Source organism: Chiroxiphia lanceolata, chromosome 3, assembly GCF_009829145.1.
Source record: "Chiroxiphia lanceolata isolate bChiLan1 chromosome 3, bChiLan1.pri, whole genome shotgun sequence".
In the NCBI taxonomy this organism is placed as follows: domain Eukaryota; kingdom Metazoa; phylum Chordata; class Aves; order Passeriformes; family Pipridae; genus Chiroxiphia; species Chiroxiphia lanceolata.
This window is the reverse complement of record NC_045639.1, coordinates 86,377,776-86,402,267: the sequence shown is the minus strand read 5'-3', so window position 1 is coordinate 86,402,267 and position 24,492 is coordinate 86,377,776. Positions and strand designations below refer to the sequence as shown.

General features: G+C 35.7%; 1 protein-coding gene across 1 annotated transcript in view; it reads left to right on the top strand.

Annotated features, from left to right (window-relative positions):
• RIMS1 (regulating synaptic membrane exocytosis 1) overlaps positions 1-24,492 on the top strand; it is a 319,714-nt gene that overhangs the window by 170,384 nt on the left and 124,838 nt on the right. The window contains 4 exon segments of the mRNA XM_032682385.1: positions 12,417-12,484; positions 13,232-13,342; positions 15,268-15,367; positions 19,839-19,962. Coding sequence (XP_032538276.1) covers positions 12,417-12,484; positions 13,232-13,342; positions 15,268-15,367; positions 19,839-19,962 — 403 coding nt within the window.

Below are 24,492 nucleotides of genomic sequence, written 5' to 3'. Positions count from 1 at the left end.
TTTTAAGTCTGTGTTTTAGTTACATTTATATTTTGAAAGTGTCAAATATATTTTGACATTAGTGATGTTATGTGGAATGAGCTTTCAAAAAAGATCTGTATTTTGAAAGTAGACATCAAAATGTAAATGTGTTTCTGAAAAGTAATAATAATATTCCTAATGCATTATGACTTCTGCATTTTTGGAGGAGTCATGGATAAAAAATATCAAAATTTACTTCAGGAAACAAATAAACATTTCTGTGTACAATTGCTCTTTGGCAGAAGACAATTGGTATGTCCTCAGTCTCCTATATTGTGCCATTGTTAGGAGCTTTAAGAAGTTTAGAATGGAGTGTGATTCTGTTACTTTTATTTTTGCATTTTATTTAGGGGAAAAAATCATTAAACCCATGTGTATAGAATAAAAATATATTTCTTTGGCATAATATACAATTATGGTTATAATAATATATGGGTTAGAATAAATGTACAGTTCTGGTTATTTTGTACATTGTTTCTGCATGATCATATTGATGCATTGCACCTTCTGATCGGGGAAGGACATCAGTATTTTCCTTTTATATCTGAAATAAGGTCCTCATCTAAATCACTAAAGGATCACAGGGGAAAGTGAGAGGAAGGACTCACCATTCCAAGTTCTTTGGGATTAGGCAGTGTGTTGAGGATAACAAATACCTCTAAAATCCTATATCTAGGTAGTTGATGGCACTGCCTATAAAAGTTGGTTTTGAAAAGTAATTTTTTCATTAGAAGTATTAATCCTAAACATTTATGATAGAATAAGTAATGAAAGAGGTTTTATCCTCTTGAAAATAACATCTGTGTTAGATAAAGTATATTAAGATATCTATGTGTGAAATTAATTTAATTCAGCAAAGTTTAGGGGATAATTAGAGTTCACTGAAGGCAGAATATGGAGGGATGCATTGGAGAAAATGGGGTTGAACAGCAAACAAAACAGAGATGGAACAGAAACAGCAGCAGGAATATCAGGAAGACAAAACGCTGCTATGGCTGGGAAGAGAGAATAGTCAGCCTTAGCTCTGCATAGAATTTAAAGGATAAGACTGGAGAAAACCTTTGGCTAAGATCAAAGTCTTGCATTCTCTCACAGTTAATATATTATGTGTAGCTACATAAAGAAGGTAAATCCCTGTTTCTTCTTCAAGCTACTCACTGTGGCAGACAGCCTTAAACTGCATTCTAGTGACCTCTTGCACATCTTGACAAAAGTAGATGAAGAAAGTGAAGTGGGCTTGGGATTCAAAAATATAGAGGTGTGACACCCTGCGTTGTGATGATTCAAGGCTGTGCCTTGGGCAATAGGCAAACAGCAGCATTTCTCCAGCCTTTGCAACAGCATGGAATTGGGAGATCTAAAAGATAATTTAAAATCACTTAGCACCACATTCCCTGGCCCAGTATCAGTCTCTCTTGAAAGCATTTGATTCTTTTGTGTAGTAGACGATAGAGATATAAAGGACTATTAAACCAGGCTATCTATAACTCTCTGGACATTAGATTTAACTCATCTCTCTCTCATAACTACACTTCAGTATGCTAAATATTCCACTTTGAAAACTGAACTGTGTACTGCAAGGAGAGAATTTGAGAGACTGAGCTGTCATCAAGGTCACTGTCATGTCAAGATGTTGATTAGGTGCACAGGTGCCCAAAAGAAAAATCATGTTGCAGAGTAAAGCAACACCAAAAAAACCCCTAACAACAAAACCTTGAGTTCCTCACCAGTTTGACCTTTTGAAATATTTGGTTACAAAAGTAGGCAAGGCAACCAGAGCCTGATCTCTGGCCAACCCTGCTAATTCCCAAAATGAAAGGTTAATGGTTTTCAAACAGCAGCTAGGCTTTTATGCTATCCTCTCCTGTTATCATTGTGATAGATTGTATCCATCTCATCATCTTCTGCACAGCTAATTCTCAGCTGCTAGGTTTCTCCCTGTTTCTACACTTGTTTATCCTGGTCTGAGCGTGGAGCCATTTCCTTGTTGACTCTGAACTGGATCCTCTTTTTCCAGTTTGTTTTTCTAATTTGTCAGGATAGCTTTGAAGTCCAGTTCTGGCCTCCTATAAAATAGCCATTCCTTTCTCCTTGGCATTAACTCCAATATGCTTCTGATTGATTGCCTACAGCAGTAGTGTGAGTGTTGACTATTACTAGGGTGGCTGTCACTGGAACAGGCTCCCCAGGGACCTGCTCTCGGTCACAGCACCGAGACTGCCAGAGTTCAAGAAGTGTTTGGATGATAATTTCAGGCAGACAGTGTGAGCTTGGGTATGGACCTGTGCAGGGCTGAGGGTTGGACTCGATGATCCTTGTGGGTCCCTTCCAACTGAGCATATTCTGTGATTCAGGGATACTGTATTCCAGACAAAGACTATAGACCCTGCTTAATGAATACTTGGGAGGACTTTTGTTATGAATTTAGCTGTTAGAATATGATTTTCTGAATAGCTTTTCACCTTATGCAAGTTTTATTTAGACACTTTCTCTGGTGTGACTCTTATCAAGACTCCTTTTCAATGGAACATATTTGACATCTGCTGTTACACATAATTTGCTGATAGAGCCAAATGGTAGCAGACTCTTACCATAGTATTCTAGATTGGCAAGTACTTCGTACTAGGTACTAGTACTAGGGACTAAATAGTTCCAGAATAATCTCAATTGCTTTTGCATACTTTCCTGTTTGCACTGAATTACGTGTGTTTCTAATTTTGTTTTGTGTGCTTCCTGGTACTTGATGACTGCAACTTACTCACTCATAGGCAACTTTCAATCAATTCTTCCAGAAAATGAAACATTTATGACTTAGCTGGTCAGTATTTTACTACATTTCTCCTTCTTCTGTATTGGGCTGGGGTTTTTTTATGTTGGTATTATTTCCTCATATGCTTCTACTTTTGCTGTCATGGCTGCTTCCTTATTTTCTGTAAGGTTGGGTGTTTTGGTTTTGATTTGGTTCAGTTTTTTGGTGGTTGGATGTTTTGAGTTTTGGGGATTTTTGTTACATTTTTTTAGATAGATTTTTGATTTTTCTTCTGCTCAGCTTCCTTCCTTTCCCAAGTTTGTTAATTTTCACATTATTAGCTCTTTCCTCTTTATTGGTAGAAAGCAAAGCTCCAAAGGTCCTTTGCTGGTTGTTGTACTAGTCTATGATCTCTTACAGTACACTGCAAGGATTCTTCCTGCAGTATTCCCCTCCAAACTGGAGAAACAAAACCTGTCATTATCTTTTAATGCAGCATAATTGCGGGTTCTTGTGAATGTTAATTAAAAAAAACCCAAACACAACCAAACAAAAAGCCCCCAACTGAACCAAAACAAACAAACAAAACCCCCAAACCCTCATCAGGCTCATCTTGGTGCGCTAGAGTGTGTCCCCATCATGGTACTGCTGAAATGCTTTTGCCTTTAATCAGAGAATTTCATCTGCTGTGTTTCCTTCTACAGGCCCGAAGCTCAGAAAAACTAGTTTGGTTTTTTTTCCCTCCTCAGACTTTCCTTTTCATTTGAATATTAACTATTTCTCCCAGTTTTCATGAAAATTCAATAATAACTTTGATTATGAAATACAATCTTATTTCTCGAGTAACTTGTTCAGGTTTGCATGATGGACTCTTGTGTGTGTATGCTGGGCAATCAACAGAAAGGCTCACTGTCTTTCTCCCTTCCCCTGGTCCTGTGGATAATAAGAAGCCTTGCTTTCAGTTGCTCCTGTTTCTAGCAGCATGTTTATAAACACTGTGTGTTTTCTTCTGAATCTGAGCAGAAATGCCTTTATTCTTTCCACACAGTAGTAGAAAATGTGCGTTCAAATAAGTCTCTCTGGGCATTGCCTGTTTTCATAACCTTATTTAGCTACCTTATTTATTGATACCTTACTGGGCATTGTTTCCATGGGACTTCTAATGCCTGACATTGTTTTCTGGTTTGCTAATCCTCCTTAAAATTTCTAGCAATTGGCAGTATAGAAACACCCTGGGGTTTGAGGAGAATTTATTTTCAGCTTTGATTTTCAATTATAATTTGTTAATAAATCAGTCTTTAACAAAATACTAAGATAAAAAATATGCAATTGAAAATTTTGAAAATTCTCAGGGGAAAAATACCAGAAGAGACAAAATGGAAATATTACCTTTTTTTTTTTTTTTTTTTGCAATTAACACCTACTCAGTTGGTTTTAAATATATACAGGAGAGAGAAAAAAAACCAACCCCCAGGAAAGAAAAATTGTGCTAGGCTGAAGAAAAGAATAGGATATTTGAAGTGCTGGGAATTCCTTCGTAACAGCAGAAAAGTTTTTTAAGAACTGATCAGGCTTTTCAACTACAGGATAGCTGTGTATCCATGTCTCCAAAATTACGAGACCATGTGACTTTTTGAGATAACTTGTTAGACATTTTTCAAGTTTCATCATATGCTGAACAAAAATATTATGAAGAAATCATACCAAAGCTAAAAGTGTTAATTATATGAAACAAGAACTCAATAAAAGTGTTAATACAGTTAGTATCAATATTGAATTTGAATTAAATAGCAATTATAAATTCATTCAGAGAAGCTCTAAATTTCAGAAAGGAAATCTCCTTCCATCCATCTACAGAATTAACTTCCACTCAAGAGAGTAATCACAGTCAGCAAAATCAGCACTCAGAGCTAGCCCTAAGATAACAAATTTTCCTCGTCTTTAGATGCCACAGTATCAAAAATCAATTAAAATGTTTGCTTGCTGATTTGAAGTTTCTGACGCTAACCACTTTTCTTGTATCCTCAAGAAAATATTTGTAATAAACCTTTCAAAAGAACTTCTCAGATTAATGGAAGTTCATGTATCTTGCTTAGTATTTTACATTTCTAAGTCTTTCACACTTTTTGATGACCATACAGAATATGCTTCTGTGGACCATCCCTGTGTGAATCATGTATATTCTTGGACTCACGTGCTTGCAATAAGACTTATGCATCCTCAAAATAGCAGTTTAGATGGTCTCTGAGATAAAAATAAGTATCTAGCTAGAAAGGGTTGATGAACTCTTGAAGACTCTTAGTGTTTGAGTGAAGGAACTAATTGGCTGAAGGATTCTCATAAGCAGACTCCCTAGAGATTTGGGAAACTTAGAACTTTTTCCTTGTTATGCTCCTTGTGTCCATGTTAAAAATTTTAGAGACATTCAAAAATCCTCAGTTTGTTGCTTGACTAGATAGGTTGTGCCTTTTCGGCTTTAAGCTTCTGTTGGCAAGATTAGTAATCCTTGCTTTCAGTAGTTTATAAAGCCTTGCCACAACACTGAAATCTAGATAGTATTTAGTGACTTCAGATAGCATTTAATGACTTCACTACTTCCTTGCTTAATTATTTCTGTGTTTCTTGTTTGCAAATATCAATTCAGCATTACAACTTCTTCTGTGCTCACAATGTAGCTACCACTTTAAAAAAGATTTTTAAATTGAGTTTGTTTCAAAATAAAATGCTGAAGTGTTCATTTTGTATGAGAAAGAGTATGACATGTCCTTATCTTCTAAACACAAAAATAAGGAATAACCATTTATTTTTAGTTTGTACTGAATATGCCTAGGTTGTCAGTTATCTAAATCTGAAAGCTTAGTGCTTGATAAAGCTCTATAGACCCTTTTCCAATTATTTTTTTGTTAATCAGAAATTTAATTAAGATATAGAAGAACAATTTTATATCTCATCATTCCATTAAAATACCTAAATAAATATTGAATTGAGAGAGCAATCTGAGAGGCTGGTTCTAACTTTGGGAGCTCTAGGGACCACAGCCATGTGTGCCAGATCTGTACCTGAAATAGGAGTACTGTATGTATAAATTGTCACTGGTATGGAGTACTAGTCTTTATTTTAACTTTGGAGTCTTACAGTATGTCAATATTCAGTGCTTAGGACATGTGCCAGCAGGGGACTCAAATCCAATGCAACTGTATATTTTCAGTACAAAAGCACACCTAAATTTCATAGCCTTGTGGTGCATTGTTCCCACATACTGCATGATCCAGTTTGTCCTTGAACTGCATAGATGGTAAAACACAGATCTTTTTCTGCAAGGATTTAAGTTCTAAACTGTAGACATCTAAAGTGAGTTGGTTTGAATCTAAGGAGATAAAGAGCATTTTTATGAAACTTTGTATATAATTAGGCAATAGGTAGCTTTTGAATTCTCTGCTTGCCACATAAGTGCCAGGATTGCTGGTCAAGCCAGGGTACTCATGTTTTCTCTCTATGTGGTTACTTAGCAGCTTGAACTAGAATGATTTAAGCATATGTTATTTATACAATGAGTTATTTTTCTGACATGATAAAATTATTAGTATTTTTTTTCCTGTGAGTAGAAGTACTTCCTTCCTTAACAATATGACCTATCACATCTGTAACAGCAACTAGATGTTTTTGATGGTGGGAATGGTGTGCTGGACATTTACCAGTAGCACGCAGAGTTGTTTTCCAACTCGTGAAAACTCAGGGTATGAAGAAGAAAGGCAATCAAGTTAATGTATGGACTTTTTTTACATTTGTTGTAACTTTCTGTAGGCTGCTTTGTGGCTTCTATTGATTTTTACTTGGGAAACGATTGTTCATTTCCATGAGATATTGATCTAGTTCCATGGGAACTTTCACAACAGAGGATGTTCCAGGTCTTTCACAAACCTTATTGCTGTTTAATGCAGGCTATATTTAATTCCAAAAATTAACAAAAGTAAATACATAAATGACATGTTGTCCATGTTGTCTTGGCTACAGTGACCATGAAATGGTGGAGTTCAAGATTGTTAGGAGGCCACACAGCAAGCTCGCTACCCTGGACCTCAGGAAACCAGAATTAGGCTTCTTCAGGGATCTTCTTGGTAGAGTACCATGGGATAAAGGCCTGGAAGGAAGAGGAGCCTAAGAAAAATGGCTTCTCCAAGCTCAGGAGCCATGAATCCCAACAAAGAGGAAGTCAGGCAAAAAACTCAAACACAGAAAGGAAGCCTACAGAGGGTGGAAGCAAGGGTGGATAGCCTGGGAGGAATATAGAGAGATTGCCTGAGCAGACAGGGGTCAGGTTAGAAAAGCTAAAGCCCTGATAGAATGAAATCTGGCCAGGGACATCAAGGGCAGCAAAGAAGGCTGAGAGAAAAATATGTCAGTGATGAAAAGAATACTAGGGAAAATGTGGACCCTTTCAGGAAGGAAACAGGAGACCTGATTGTCTGGGATATGGAAGGCTGAGGTACTGAATTACTTTTTTACCTCAGTCTTCACTGATGAATGAGTGCTCCAGCCACACTGCGCAGGTTGCAGAAGACAAAGGCAGGGACTGGGAGAATGAAAAGGTGCCCACTGGAGGAGATCAGGTTTGAAACAATCTAAGACACATGGGAGTGCACAAGTCCATGGGGCCTGACGAGATGCTTCTGCAGTTCCTGAGGAAACTGGCAGATGAAATGGCTAAGCCACTATCCATCATATTTGAAAAGTTGTGGCAATCTGGTGAGGTTCCCACCAACTGGAAAAGGGGAAACATAACCCCCATTTTTAAAAAGGGGAAAAAAGGAAGATTCAGGGAACTACAGGCCAGTCAGTCTGACCTTTGTGCCCAGCAAGATCATGGAGCAGATCCTCCTGAAAACTATGCACATGGAAAATAAGGAGGATATTGGTGACAGCCAACATGGCTTCACTAAGGGCAAATAATGCCTGACAAATTTGGTGGCCTTCTACACTGGGGTTACAGCATTGGTGGATAAAGAAAGAGTGACTGACATCAGCTACCTGGACTTGTGCAAAGCATTCAGCCCTGTTCTTCATGACATCTTTTTCTCTAAACTGGACATATATGGATTTTATGAACAGACCACTCTGTGGATAAAGAATTCGCTGGAAGTTCACACTCAAAGAGTTGTGGTCAATGACTCCATGTACAAGTGGAGACCAGTGATGAGTGGTATTCCTCAAGGATCAATGTTGGGACTGGTGCTGTTTAACATCTTTTTAGGCAACAGGAACAATGGGATCAAGTGCACCCTCAGAAAGTTTGCCAATGGCACAAGTTTTGCAGCGTGGTCAACATGCTGGAGGGAAGGGATGCCATACAGAGGGATCTTGACAGGCTTGAGAGGTGGGCCTGTGTGAACCTCATGAAGTTCACAAGGCCAGATGCGAGGTACTACAGATGGGTCAGGGCAAACCCAAGCACAACTACAAGCTGGGCAGAGAATGAATTGAGAGCAGCCCTGAAGAGAAGGACTTGGGGGTGTTGGTGGATGAAAAGCTCAATGTGAACTGGCAATATGCTCTTGCAGCTCAGAAAGCCAAACACGTCCTGGGCCGCATCAAAAGAGGTGTGAGCAGAAGGTCTAGGGAGGTGATTCTCCCTTTCTAGTCCACTGTGGTGAGACTTCACCTGGAGTACTGCATCCAGGTCTGGGCTCCCAACATAAGAAGGACACAGACCTGTTGGAGTGAGTCCAGAGGAAGGCCATGAAGATGATCAGAGGATGGGAGCATCTCTGCTATGAAGACAGGCTAAGAGAATTGGGGTTATTTAGCATGAAGAAGAGGAGGCTCTGGGGAGACCTTCTAGGACCCCTCCACTACCTAAAGGAGGACTACAGAAAAGCTGCAGAGGGACTTTTTACAGGGGCATGTAGTGTTAGAATGAAGGAGAATGTCTTCAAGCTGAAAGAGGGTAGATTTAGATTAGATATTATGAATAACTTCTTTACTGTGAGGTTGGTGAGGCACTGGAACAGGTTGCCCAGAGAGATTGTGGATGTCCCATCTGGATGGGGCTCTGAGCAGCCTGGTCTAATGGAAGGTGTCTCTGGCTACAACAAGGAGGGGGTTGGAACTAAATGATCTTTAAGGTCCCTTCCAACTCAAACCATTCTATGATTCTATGATTTTATGATTCTATATATTAATTAGAGAGACCAAGTCTGACTATTCAGTTTGTTGAGTAATTTTAGATGCAGCCTCTGAAAATTATTTGTCTAAGTTTCTAGTTACCTGATAGAATTGCTGTATTAATTAACAGCTACATTTTAGGGTCAATTAAATGCCTAACATGGGCTGACTGACTCTTATAATTAAACTCTGCTTCTTGCCTTAAGTATCTGCTGAGAATCTAGTGTGCCTGGATTTGAGTAAAACACTGAAGTGCATTCTTTGCTGAATAGCAGTAGTCTGGATAGATTTGGGGAAACATCTCAGGGTATTTTATCTCCAGTATTCAAGACTCTTTGGAAATCAGCATGACTGGTCATACACAATAACAGACTCTCTCCTATTTTGTGCTTGTTTTGGCTTTGTAAGAGAGACAAGGCTGTAGTTTCCAGCACTTCTCAGCTTTTCAGGATCTCACTTGAAATCACGGTATCCAGCATTAGCTTTTGGTATGGATAGTGCTGCTGAAGATGAAGTATTTTAGAGAAAAGGTTTTTTTGGTGGTGTGAATTTTGCTTTTCCTTTATTTTGAAAGCATACACGTTGCAGATATAAAACCTTTGGTAATTTATTAAGGGTTTTACTCTCTGGCTTGAAATTCAGTTGAAGACTGTGAAAGACTTGTCACAGAAAAAAAACTTGACAAATTTATGTCTTGTAAGATATTATTATATCCCTTGGATCCAAGAGTAAAGTAATCAAACAGTAGCATATTAATAGGAAAAATATTTAATTGCTCTCAGGATACAACTTTTGAATTATTCCCTCAGGAAAAAACAAATATCTACTCTGTTTCACTCTTTAGTTTTCAAGTAAATCACACATTAAAACTGCAAATATGTTTTTAATAATATGCTTTAAGTTGAAATGCATTTTTATATGTTTTAGATATATATCAGGAATGTAAAAAAATAATAATACAGTATATGTATATTTTCATAGGGGCTTATTTTTAAGTTGTTCTTGTTTTAAAATTTAAAGAATTATTTTTAAAGTGTTTAAAAGCAACTTAATCCTATAAATGAATTATTTACTCCTTATAAAAGTAGTTTTTTCCTCTCTATGGTGTCTTAAATTTTTCTTATTTTACTAGTTATTTTTTATTACTTTTACCAGTGGAGAGAGTTCTCTGTGTGTAGGGTTTTTTTGTTTTCAGTTTTTTTGGGGTTTTTTTGAGAAAATCTGAAATTTTGAAGCTATGCTCTTAGATCACAAGTTTTTGCAAGTTATTTACATATTCCCAGATCTCTATAATACTAGTGCACACTAATTTTGTGTAATTAAACAAATAGTGAGTTCTGGAGTATGGCAGTGCAAGAAGGGCATATATAGGTATCAGGTAAAGAAGCAGCAGTTACATAGGATGATCAACGAGAAATTATTTTTAAAGATATAACAGAGTACTGAATACAGATGTCTCTAATGTCAATGTTACTGGCATAAAGTATTTTTTCAGCTCATTTGGGGGGTTTGTTAATTTATGTCTTAATTTTTATGTTCTATTTTATGAGTGCTTATGAATAGATTAACTGACATTTTTCATTATAAAACCCTTTTTTACAGTTGTAAATTCATCCAGAAGTTTGTGTGCCAGTAGTCTGTATCATAATGAATTTTAACAGGAATTTTAATATCGTCATTTTTCAGACTGTGTACTTTTCCCAATTCATGCATTTTTGCAGCTTTTAAAATATTCACCAAATTGTGGGCTTACAGCTTTCAGTGACTTTCAGTCAACATGTTTGATTTGATAGCTACCTTTAGAGCTTCTCAGTGTATCATCCATGTTCCAGCTCAGTAGAGCTGCATTTGCAGTGCACTTCCTGCTCTCAGCTTCTGAGAGCAGAGGGTGGAAGAATTGGTGTCATGGCCAGCTGCTGTGGATGTAGCTCATGGCTTGGAATTTAACAAAGCATGGGACAGAGAGGAAGATGAAAGGGATAAACTCTTTAAGACTGAGATGTGGGGAGGAGTGCATGGGAATGTAGCTTAGTATCTCAAAGGGTTTGAGGTTGAGGAGGAGTTAAAATACGCAACCTAAAGAAAGGACAGCAAAGCCAGAAGCAGAAGGAAACAGAAGATGGATGATAGCAAATAATGGGCAGGGAAGAAAGGCAGCAAAGGGTAGGTAGATGGTGAGAACAGGAAAATCAGCAGGTTAGCCAAGACAGGTGTATGAGAGGATCTTGCTACAGCAGGAGCTTGGTGGAGAAGGATGCAGATAAAATTTAAAAATATGTCTTGTTTATTTTAGATCAAGTGTTTATATACTTCTGTTATTGCAAAAGAACATTAGGAAAAGTTTTTCTCATTTCTAATGACACTATTGCATTTTTATTAATACATTATGAAAATACCCAAAAGGACGAAAAAACCCCCAAGGTTCAGAGCTTACGGATATGTTCTGTTAAACTAGTGCTAGCACAGAAGTATTTCAGCCTTATTCCTACTGTGTCTGTCTCATGTCTAGCCTACATCATCCTCTTATGTCCCTCCAAATACCACCTGTACGCTTCCTCTTTGTAAAGAAAATTGTGCTCCAAAATGCACTGCCCATTATTCTTTCTATTGCAATTCCTGCCTTGTCCTTTTTCTCCTTGGAGCACACAGTTACGTGAGTCCTCTATCACAGAAAACTACCAGTGAAGTTGGTAGTTTTCTGCTACCAAGTCAGCCCTCTACAGCTGTAGTATATTTAATCAAACTGTAGTGGTTTCCTTAAATTCATGTATACTCACTGTGGTGTTGTGCTCTGATGCCTTTTCTCGCAAATCCTACCCACAGTGCCCTCCTTGACCCGATAGGCTGATGGCTTCCAGACCACTGTAAATCATGGGCTTATTCTTGATGTACATAGTATAAATGTTTGTCCCAAGTGGAACAGAAGATTGCAGCCTCATACCTGCTGTCAATACTATTTGCTCTATTTGTGTGGCTGTTTTCCCTGGTGCTCTGTTATCTGTTGCCAGCTCCTGTGCCTCTCTGTCTGTACAGTACTTGTCATCATGGTATTGATCTTTGCAGATTCTAGAGTGTGCTTTACTGTTCTGTCCTTAACTGTAGCCTATTTTGTGGAGTATTCTCTCTTGTGAGAATTTGCTATGGAGATAGTGGGGAGGAGGAGGGCTGTGACAGCAGTGCTTTGGGGTCCATTCTTGGAGGATGACTGGGCAAAGCAAAAAGTAGACAGTGCGCACAACGAATTTCTGAGGTGCAATTCCTGAAAAAGCAGAGGTCCAAATAAATGCATTGTTATGTGGTTTTCTTTTTATATTAATAGGCCACATTGTTTTCACATTGAGGTGTTAATTTGAATCATAGTAAAGGTTTTGTATTTGCTTCATCGAACTACTGCACTTGAAAATTCATACATGCAGAAGTAACCATTCATATGACTTTCTCTGCTTGAGAGATTACACATTTCTTTCTACTCATATTCTTCCAGGTGACTTGGATTATTACTGGCTGGATCCTGCCACGTGGCACAGCAGGGAGACGTCCCCTATTAGTTCGGTAAGAAATAGAAAAAAAGAGGTTCATAAGTATGAATTAAAATCTTTGCTAATTATTTCAGTTCAGCATAGTTATTTGGCTGTAAAAAAGTATTCTATAGAAATTATATGAAGACTTGGTTTAGAGGATCATGGAAACGGAAATCAGAAAGAAATTTTCATCAAAGTGTATATTTGTAGAATTGCCTGAATTTTAACTTGAATTTAATTCTTTCATAGTCATGACACTAGAGTTCACTACAAACCACAAAAAAAAGCAGTTGTGAATGTGATGCTGCTCTGGGAGAGATTGGTGATTTTTTCTATTGATTTGGAGTTGGAAAGGATCATTTTGATTTTATTATAGAGTGAACATCTGTATGGTAGAACTGCATAACATGTATTATTCTAAAGAACAGAATTTCTGAATGCGCTTTTCAGGGTCATGTAATTTAAAAGTAAATGTTTAATTTTATTACCTAGAGTGTGTTTTAAATGTTTAATTCTATTGAACTTTAAAATGTATTATAATTCTACCTGCAGACTTAGTGCTGAGATTTTCTTGCTGAGGGCGTAAATGTTTAATGTCGCCAGAGTCCAACAGATATAATAATAGAAAGCTTGGGTGCAATATGTAACACATCTGAAGGATATTTGTGTCTACTGTGACATAACAATATAGAAATTGTGTTGGTTTATACATGTGCATCTAAATACTGGAAGATGTTCATACTTCTTTAATTCCACTGCTTGGGTTTTTTTTTAACAGCATCCCGTAACGTGGCAGCCTTCCAAAGAGGGAGATCGCTTAATTGGGCGTGTTATTCTTAACAAGAGAACAACTATGCCAAAAGAATCAGGTGCATTACTGGGGCTAAAAGTAAGTATTACGTGGTTTGTCTGCTAAATGAAAGAAAGCTCCACTGACCTTAGACATAGAGGTCTAAAACACTGAGTCAGAGGACACTCCAATCATATGGTCATTTGACAAAAAAATGGATTCCTCTTTTTGAGTAACTTTTGAAAGCTATATATATAACTTATGAATGTAAATACATTTGCTCCTTCTATGCACTCTTCCAGTCATCCATGACAAAAGAGCTGAACTGTTTTGATTAAAAAGGGTATGTTTGTTCAGCTTCCTGTCTGCAAGACATATACTACCCATTGCTATACACTAATGGAGTCCTGCCTTTTCTAGCTCTCCTGTTTGCAATTCAGTTGAGTAATACATTTTATAATCCACACACATAAATACCATATGAATGCAAATGTTTACAAGGTCATTTTTTAAAATCCACACAGTCATTGGAAAATAGAAATTTTGTAGAAAGAAACTAAAAATTTACACAAAAATTTGCAAAAAACCCTCTTAAATCATAGTAGAGGTTAAATTATATGTAATTCCTTAATCCAGTGCCCTAAACCCGAGACATTGGCAGCACTGTTCAATTGATTTAAATCCCTAACTTGGTCATTTTTAGTAGATTTTAGATTCAAATCTCTAACTTGAAAGAACACTTGAAGTAAAGAGAATGATACTTTTGAAGCTGGTGGAGAGTACAGTTCAAGCATTTCTCTCTCCATGTATATTTTTAAATGTATGGAGCTCCAAAGATGACTGAGAGTGTTTAATTTGGGTGTCTTTCTCTCTCCACTAAGAACAACAGAAGCAATGCAAAATCTGAAATATTCCCACTGTGACATGAGATAGTGTGGTATGGTAATACAAAAGATGAAAACAGCTTCACTCTACTTCATGTTTAGCGGTTTATAGCACAAGGCTGATTTTTGCTGGTGGCAAGCAATTCTGTTTGAATATGTGAGAAAAAAAGATTGGTCCTAGTAGGAAATGTAGCAAGTAGAATTTGTCTTTGATTTTTCAAGTTTTGTCAGTTTTGTGTAATATGAACTAAGACCCTCACTGATAAATTTTGCACATTATCATGTGATAATGTTGGCAGGTAGGCTTCTGGATCTTTTTTGATATTAATGCTCCTACTAGTTATTGTGATTGCATCATAGGGAACTTACTGAACCAACATTCCACTGTTTTTATTACAAAACTCCTACCAGGATATTCTTGGGGAAAAAAACCCAAAAAACCCCCACCTGAGTGGGGAGAGTAAGACAGCTAAAGAGAATAACAGGTCAGCAAGACTGCATTTTCTTTGTTTATATTTTATTTAAAATCTGACCCCTTGAGAGCACTTTTTTTTTTTTTTTGATGTTCCTGTATCTTGTACTCCTCTTCAAAAACAGATATGTTCAGTTCTGTTTAACAAAAGCCGAAAGTCAGTGGTTTGTCCTGTCATATGCTTGGATGAGAGGGCCTGGGTTCACATACTTTTGAACTGGCTGCCCATGTTTCATAGCAGTATATTTGCTTAGTTTTCAATTGTTGTACCAATTGCATTTTGTGATTTCATGCACTTGATTTGATGGGCACTTGCAATTTAAATTTGAGCACATGACAGACAATTATTTGTAAAAAGTGCATTTCCTTGGTTATTAATTAAGACGCGCTCTTTCTGCAACAGATGCAGATACTTAGCAAACTTCATAAGATCGATTAGTCAAACACATTTAAAGGAATATTGATTTTATTCATTCTGTGTTAGCTTTACTAGCTTTACTTCTTTTTGTCTTTAGGCTTCTGTAAAACCCAAATTGGCAATAGATTTGCTTATGCATATTTCAGGTTTAATTTTTAAAAAAATGTGAAAACTGATCTGTCTATATGTTTATGCGTGATATGATGTCTGGTTTGTGGCTTGGAGACTCACAAAATTTATGATTAACCAGGTTGTTGGAGGAAAAATGACAGAATTAGGTCGACTTGGTGCCTTCATTACCAAAGTGAAGAAAGGTAGCTTGGCTGATGTGGTGGGGCATCTCAGAGCAGGTAAATCAATCAGTTGCATATAAAATATATTGTCTTTTAATAATGGCCTATCAAATGCAAATTTTAATTTATATTAACATTCATCATGGGATATGCTAATATTTTTAAAATACAGTGCTGTAGTCTTATTATGGAATGCCACTGTAATGTATTATGGAATACTATGGTTGCCTTCATTTCTTATTTATTATTAGCTCCAAATGCTTGGATGTATTAGCAAAATAAAAGAAATTCCTCAGTAATTCTGGTGTCAGGACTGAGTGTCACTGGTAAATTTCTGTTTGCTAGCTCAGGAGCTGCTTGTTACACTCTACAGGAGCCATGCAAACATTTTTTTAAGCTGACTGTGACAAACAAAACTCACTACAGTTACTTTATCTGTACTACAGTGTCACCTGAAGGATGACACACTGCATACACAGTGGATTTTATTAGTGCTTCTTTCAGTGTGAATTGTTACAAATAAAAATGGAAAAGAAACCAAGAAAATGGTCCTGAAATATTTAATTTCTGTAAGATATATATATTGCATTTACAAATAAATGGATGTGCTGTTGGCACTTTTCAAGCTTCTAAATGAAATGAGAATTATGCACAGCAGTTGGTTTTCAAAGTAACTTCTTGATGGTTTATATTTTTATCATGGCTCTAAGCAAGAGCTTTTCAAATATTGTCTTAGCAAACCAAAGCCTATGCAGCATCCCAGGAGCCCAGATGTTCCATGTCAACCTGTATAAATTTAGGATAATTGCATGAAGCAGATAGTAATAGAGAAGTAGAAAGGATAATGAATCTCTAAAAATATCCTACTTTGTTTTGGCATTTGTTAATTTTTCTTTTTTACTGAGTCAATATAGTTGGGATTGATAGCACCAAATATTATAGTTGCATATACAGTCTTTTAAATGCATAGTCTTTTAAATGCAGCTTATAGTTAAAGAAAATAAGTTCCTCTCCACTAATCTTGAACTATTTGGACTGAAATAATAGATTTCTAATGTCTGGTCTAGAGATTTTTTTTAAAATCAAGGCTATTTTTAATTTCTAAAAATAGTTTTATAGCCAGAATTATTTCACAGAGAAAATGCATTGTTTTGGTACATATTTTTTAATGCATGAAAGGCTGTTTGTCATATTGTATGGGAATAAAACACACAAAAAAGGTGTGGACAAGTCCTTGCTGTTAGGAAAACGCACTTTTACCCTTACAGAAAACCTCCAAAATTTGTCTAGTTGATAAATCTTTGAGTAATTATACAAACCTCTTAAATTTTAATAACAGCAAATATGAAGTCTTGCATGAGGAACAGAACATCACAGTAATCACTAGGAGCCAATCAACTAGAGAACAGCTTGGCAAAGAAGTGTCTGGAGGTGCTGGAGGACAGTCAGTTGAACATGAGTCAGCAAAGTGCCCTTGCAGCAAATGCCAATCATGCAGAGGACTGTATTAACACAGTTATAACCAGCAGATTGAGAGAGGTGGTTGTTGCTCTTATTCAGTGCTTATAAGACCGTACTTGGTGTCCTGTGTCCAGTTTGGGCTTGTCTAGTACAAAAGAGGTACTGTCAGACTGGACTAGGTTGGGCAGAGGGACAGAAAATTAATTAAGCATGTGAGGTACAAGAAGCTGAGAAAAATGTTTTTGTTCAGACTGGCAATAAAAAGACTATTGGAGGGTCTAATTCTTGTTTTTACCTGGCTAGCGGGAGGCAGTAGAAACCCCAGAACTGGAACTGTTCTTAGAGGTGATCACACAAGATCACACTGATCACACAAGAACCAACATGCACAAGCTGGAATGAGGGATATCCTCTTCGTGAAAACCCTTTTTCTTGTAACCGGAGAGGTCAGTTAAGACTTGGAAGAGGTTACTCATGGGAGGCATATCCTTCCTTTGAGAGCCTCAGGTCTCATCTTGTCAAATTCCTGAGCAACATGGTCTATCCTTTGATGGTGGCCCTACTTTGAGTGGGGGTTTGAACTAGCTGACCCCCAGAGGTATCTCCCAATCCAAGTTACTATTTCAGAAATCAGTATTTCAAAAAAGCCCAGAGATTTTCTGCTTAAGTCTGAAAACTGTCACTGCTGAACATGAATCAGTAAGTGGGGGTCGAATGCAAGATCCATTAATATTCCTTCCTAGTGGCATCTTTATCCTGGGATATATGCCTCACCTGCAGAAGTGCCTCCGTAAGAGTGCAAGTGTCTTGTAGGTCTGCCAACTGGCTTTGTGCAGATATCTTGGTTGTCCTAAACATCTGCAGTGTAAGGTGTTAAACAGCTACTTCACTGACTGACTTCCAACTCTGAGCTACTACAGTGTGATGCAAGACCAGGGAGTTTATCTAACCTGAAACTGTAGCAGTGCATCACAGGATCATAGAACAGCTGAGGTGGATAGGGACCTCTTGATATCTCTAGTCCAGCCCCACTGCTTAAGCAGAGTCAGCTAGAGCAGCTTGCACAGGACCGTGTCAAGCATATGTCCGAGTTTTGACTATCTGAATGGTGTTTTACTGTTCCATTACTGTTACTGAGAGCAGAAATCAGATCGTAAGTCTTATATACATCATCTTAGGTGAAAGAGACAATGTAAAAGGGCTTGGCTGGTCAAAAAGATAAGAACTGAGTAAAAGATGAATGGTGGTGATTTGATTATAATTAGCAGAGGTGTCATTTCAGTCAAATCTCCATTTGGATCTAGTTTTCAGAAAGAGTAATTGGAATCAGTTCTGTTAATTTAGCATTCTGACTATGATGATCTAATGTTTAATCATCTGGGTAATTTTTTTATTTGTTTTGATCTCCTAATGGCTCTCAAAAGTAAAAAAAGTTTCTTAAGTCCTCTAAAATAGTCCTACAGACACCTTGCATGTTCCTCTTTAAGATTCTTAATCATGTTGTATATAGTTTGTCTTCTTCAAAATATGATAGATTCATTACTGGGTAAATTAGGTTTAAATCCTCATTGTTTAGCGTTACAAATTTCACATATGCCCCTGTTGGGTTTTTTTGCCTTTAAAATTGTAGCTATTGCAAAGCTGGCCTTCTCTTGTTCCTTTTCATGGCTGGGATGCTTTTATCTCTAAAGTTATCCCTGAAGAAATTACGTTTTATTTTAGGGGGAAAAAGAAATGTTAGTTTATAACAGTTGTTAGCTTTAAAATTGAGTCAGAATTGCAGAAGAAACCGAGTCTGTTTTCACTAGGTTGTATATATTTTAAAGGAAATTCCTAGGCAGTATCTAATTCTTGTTCCCCCCCAACAGAATGTTATATAATAAATATCAGAAGTATTTTAAAACATGTTAGCTAAACAGTGTGGTAGAAAATTAAACTTAAGTCAGCAAACATTTGTTAAATCTGTCATTAGCAAGGACACATGTTTTAGAGAATGCTTTGAAAGCCAGTGGAATATCATGTGGATATTCCTGTGGAGTACTTTCTTAAAATACCAAAATATAGACTATTTTGGAAAAAGGACTGACAATCACTGAACAGAAAGAGAAATTGAAACAATTTGTTTTATTAAATAGGACTTCAGTTAGGATAGTTTTTCTTGGCTTCTTAACAAGTGCAAGTTTGATCATTTGGCTTGCATCTTATCAGAAAGGAGCAAAGCCAGAATGTGAAGGGTTGTTCCTGACTGAATCTGATAAAGTCATTGTCATTAAACCCATTGTCAATAAAGACAATAAATTTAATAAAATACTTTGGCATGAGAGAGTGGTTATGAATTTTTGGCTGCTGTGTATGATGGGGTGTAAGAGATAAAATGTACCCTACGGTTCCTGCAGCCTAATTGTATAAACTGATCTTTCTTCAGAAAAAATACTTCAAGATTTTCACCATTTTATAATAAGGCCAAATTACAATGTAATGTACATACCATTTAAATTTTACAAATGATGAACTGAAAAAAGAAGATTATCTAAATGACTTTCAGTTCATGTTTTCCTTTGTGTCCCCCCCAGCATCCTCAGGAGACAGGGGCTCGCTCATTGCTTTTATTTTTGATTTGTTTGATATAGACAGTGAAGGCTGTCCTTTCTGTAGGGAAATCAAGATGTAGTGTATGTAAATTGTAATAAAACATCGTGATTTTTAAAGGCTTAATAGTAGGTATTTATGTTTTTATTTTTTGAAGATTAACCTATTTTCCGGGTTCATTGCAACTACTTAATAAAGGCTCTTTTAAAAATAATTTCACTTCATAGCACAATAACAGGTCCTGTATTATTTTGGAAATACTTAATATGTTTGCACAAATGGTTTCTTTAATATGTTTTGTGTGTACAAAGTGTAGCTGTGTTCAGGGAAGGAAGCCTTGATAGTGTCTCAAAACCCTTTTTTTTTTTTTGTTTCAGGACAGCTTTTTAAATTATTTCAGGCACTGTTACTTGCTAATATAAATTTCATTCTTTGTAAAAGAATATGAAAGTGAAATAAACTTCTCTTTAAATTCAAGGGGATGAAGTTCTAGAATGGAATGGTAAACCATTACCTGGAGCTACAAATGAAGAAGTTTACAACATTATTTTAGAATCAAAATCAGAACCTCAAGTTGAAATTATTGTTTCAAGGCCTATTGGGTAAGGCTAAAGACTTGTTTCTTAAGCACAGTTATTACTTCTGCTAATGGGTCTTCTAAAGGGATTATTTGTGAGTTCATTATTTTTCATTGCTTAATAATAGAATATGATTCACTTTCTATTACTGACATTCAATATATTCCATTTTCTTCACTACCATTTACAATCTTGGATCTTTGCAGTGACAAATGTATAATGTATGTATATATATGTATAAATGTTGTTCTCTGTATGGTCAAAGGAATATGACAGTGTTTGCCAGCTGGCAAAGGAAAATTGGTGAATTAAGTACACCTGTGCTTTTCAGCATGGTTTTCAGACTTTCAGCTTCACTAGATCAGAATAACTTATACAAGTCTTCATGAGTTATAGAGAAGCATTTTAGGATCCTAAGAAGTCAATGCTAGTAGGATTTTAAACAGGCCTTCTTTGAAGAGCTTAAAAAAGGAAACGTAACACTAAATTGAAAATACTGTATTTATCCTTAAATGATTGTCATCAAAGTAAAAAATGGAAACAAAAGGTTTCATCAAAAATTAGCATTAACATTTTATGTTTATAATCTTTATTTTCATTTAGTATGAATCAAGGTTCATAACAATTCTTATATTCTTGATGGCCCAAATAGAGCTTAGAAAGAAAATAAAATCTGTTTGAATTGCTAAGATTAGTGGAGTTGGCCCTGCAATTGTCATAGTTGTTTTATTGATATCAAGAATGTTTTGAACTGTTTTTGGAGTGAATATGAATCATATATTTTAAATTCACATTTATATTGCAGAACAGTGTCATGTGATTAACAATAAAAAGTGAATCTTGGCTAGTTAAAAAAAATTCAAATTAAAAGGATTTAAATCTTCTTATAGTTTGTCACCTTCTCAGATTTCATGTGCTCTCACTGTATAACTCTAAATAACACTGCCCTATAGGTAGGTAATAAACTGTTTCCTCCTTACACGTCATTATTTCATTTTGAATTTGCTATTTTTCATCCTAATTATAATTTTTGCATGTCTCAAATGATATATTTTCAGCTTTAGAAACAAAAAACTATTAGATTATTTTCTGTTTAAAACCTTCTTTTACGTTTTGATTTTTGATTTTGTCTATACTGTGTGTGTCTAGCTATATTTTGCAAATAAATTCTGCCTTTGAGTCTTCATCTGTGGGGGAATAGAAACCTTATTTTACATTTTTTTGAGTAAGATAAATGAGCAGACGTTCTAGACTGAAAATTGCAAATTCAATCCTACATCTTTGTAATTTAAAATAAAATACCTTAAAAAAATTTTTTAAGTTGAGTTTTTATGATCAAATGATCAAAAAAGAGATATGTTGATACTGGACATGACTTAATTTCCAAACCTGGAAAATTATTTGTAAAACTGATGTAAAAGCAAAGTTCTAGATTAGTATTTTAAATAATTTGATCAATATAATTGCAAATGTTATGTGTCAAACTTTAAAGTATTAAAACTTTTTTTAATATTTCAATACTTAACCAGTTGAATTATTTTAGTTTACATATTTGATAAATCTAATCATTTTGAAAAATGAAGTACAAGGGGACCTCATTCCAGTGACACATTCCTGAAAAAACTGAAAGAACATACTACGCTTTTTGGAAGTGTGTTTAAAATCAAAGAACGTTCCTGAATATGAGCAGTGGATTTTACACTTAAAAAATGCACCCAGAAATAGTACCAATGAAATGTAAAGTTTTGCTTTGGCTGATGCATGCATAGTTTTTCCATATATAGTAAAAATAGAGCACATCAGATTGTGCTTTTATTTTGAGATAAATGGAGTCTTGGCATGGCAGTTTTTTATGTAACGTAACACTATTCATGTAAAGCTGTGTCTCAATTTTTTTTCTTTTGCTTGAGGTTTGGGTTGTTTTGGGATTTTTTTTAATGAGAAGAACAAATGAATATCCCAAAGTGACTAGAACATATAACTGAAATTTACAGATAGTTCTTTTTCTAGCAGTAATGAGTCAAAGCCCTGTTGTTTTGTATCAGATTGAGATTTACCTGTCTGTTGTCTTAAAATAACCAAAAATTTCAGACATACAACAAAGGAAATTCTGATATTATTAAACAAAAAAAAAGAGCATACTGCACAGGCTTTTTTTTTTTTTTTAATAATCTATGTAAATTGTGTTGTATATTGGGAAATGCTTTTCTTGCATTAACAGATTATTACTTTGATTTTCTCCCTACCTTCACCTTGTCTTGTTTACCAAACTATGTCATTGTTTCAAGCTCATGACCAGGAATTTTATTTCATCCCATCCAGCAAATTTGGTATATCAAAGTTCTAGTGGCTACTTTAGGCGCTGACTCAGCAAAATTGAAGCTACTTTATACAGCACGAAGTGATAATCCATTACAGCTTAAATTCCTGTGAGGGAATAGGTTCCCGAAAGGCTCAAAAAATGTTATTTTGTCTGCATAATTTAAGTGTTTTCATCTCTCAGTATTAATAATGCAAATAATGTAGCAGAACAGTTAATGGTCTTGATTTAAAAATTCCTGGCATATTAGGTCTAAAAAGCCCAAATATAACACAGTTTGTCTTAAGTGAATAATGGAAGGACTGTAAGCACACAAATTAGACTGCCCACAAATTAGACTGCCAGTTACAAAATTGCTGTCCAAACAATTTGCTCAGTCTTGTAAATTTGGATTTCTGTGTCTACCAGCAAATGTAATTTTGAGTAATGGATGATTGTAGGATGTTTATTAGAGAAAAATGTGAAGCACATAACACTATTAGCAGATGAAGGCATAACAATAATAAACAGTATAACCACAATAGTACCATGAAAGCTGCATAGAAGCTAATTGGCACTAGTGCTAATGACTGCAACACAAGGTAGATAAGAAACCTATAAAAAGTAGAATTATTGGGTTGGCTATCTAAATATGAGGGGAAGAATTACCTATGAATATACATACAATGTGAGAGGTGGTTAACATAGGACAGCATAGAAAATCCTCTGGCAGTGTGCTTTTTGGAGAAGAAACGTGGCATGGTAACTAACTGTCTCTTGTGTGCTTGGATGAGCTCTATGGGATAGTGCAGGTAAAACAATTTTTTTTTTCTTTGCCTTTGTTTTCTTTGTCGGATGCTAGCTATCTTTGCTTGGATTTCCAAAACTGCTGAAAGTGTTGTTCTTCTGGTGTGATTCAGCTCCTCTGTGTGGGCACCATTACTGTGCTCTAGGTCCCTGCAAGGGGGCTGAACCTCCATCATAAACCAGGCAGTACTGAACTCCAGATTGCTTCTCAAGTGTTGCAATTAGTGCATATTGCAGATTGATCTACAGGTTCTGATGGGAAGGAATGGTTTTGGAAATAGCTGAGTGAGCATCGGTGAGAGGTACTCAGAAACTCTTTAAAACTCTCTAGGGTGAAAAAGATGATACGTCTGTTCCTAGAGCAACCTGAAAAAGTGTGGGTTACAGCCACGTTTGAATTAGGTTTGCCTTCTGACTATATCAGTCAGAGAAATTATAGCTGTTCTTGTGTTCTACAAAATATATGTCTCATAAACCATATATCTGCACAGAGTAGTTTCAACCTAAGGTATAGTTTGGTGTAATTTATGTAGTCATTGAAGTGTGAAAGGATCAGACATAAGATAATAACGTGTAATATCACATAAGACCACAAAGTACTTTAGTCTTCCAAGGTAGAAATAGAAAGACAAAGTTTGATGTTGGGAGCTCTTTCCTGGATGCATCTCACACTACTTTTCTTACATTCATATTACTCCAAAAGGGGAGTGAACTTACAGTTGTGCAACTTTTCACTTTGTTTTTATAATTTTCTTTGACTAGTCTAGTTTTGAGTATTTTAAGTCATGAGCTAGTGCTTCTTCTGAAGAGCTTTTTTGTACATCATAGTGTCAGAATATTTTCTGCAATCCAAAATTAAAAGCTGGCTAGATAAGACCAATTTTTTTACATAAAAAGTTTTAAGTTATAGTTTCCTTTTAGAATTTTCATTCTTTAATAAAAATGCTAACATTAAAAAAAATACCACTCACATATTTGATAGTCTAGTACTCCAGTTACCTTTCTTTTGTACATCTAATATTTAAGAAATGATTATGTAAACTGGATTATTGAATTTGTAAGAAATTCACATACAGATAGAAGGATAGGTATACTTCAGGACATTTGGAAATTGACAGCAGAAAGCAGAACTGTTACGGAGCTTATTAGAAGACTCTGACACAAGTTTGGTGATCAGTGCTATACTGCATACTTTCTTTCCTTATCTATTTTTTTATTTTATTTTTGTACCTTGCACTGTGAAGCTCTACTTAACAAGATAAATATATTATAATTTGTATATATATATACACACATGCACATGCATAATATATCTCTCTATATACAAATATATATCTAAATACTATGTCTTTTATATATATAAATTATATGTATATATATTTTTTAAAACCTGTCCATTGTATTATTAAGTTTTAGAGATTTCAAATAACATTTCTATTGAACCATGT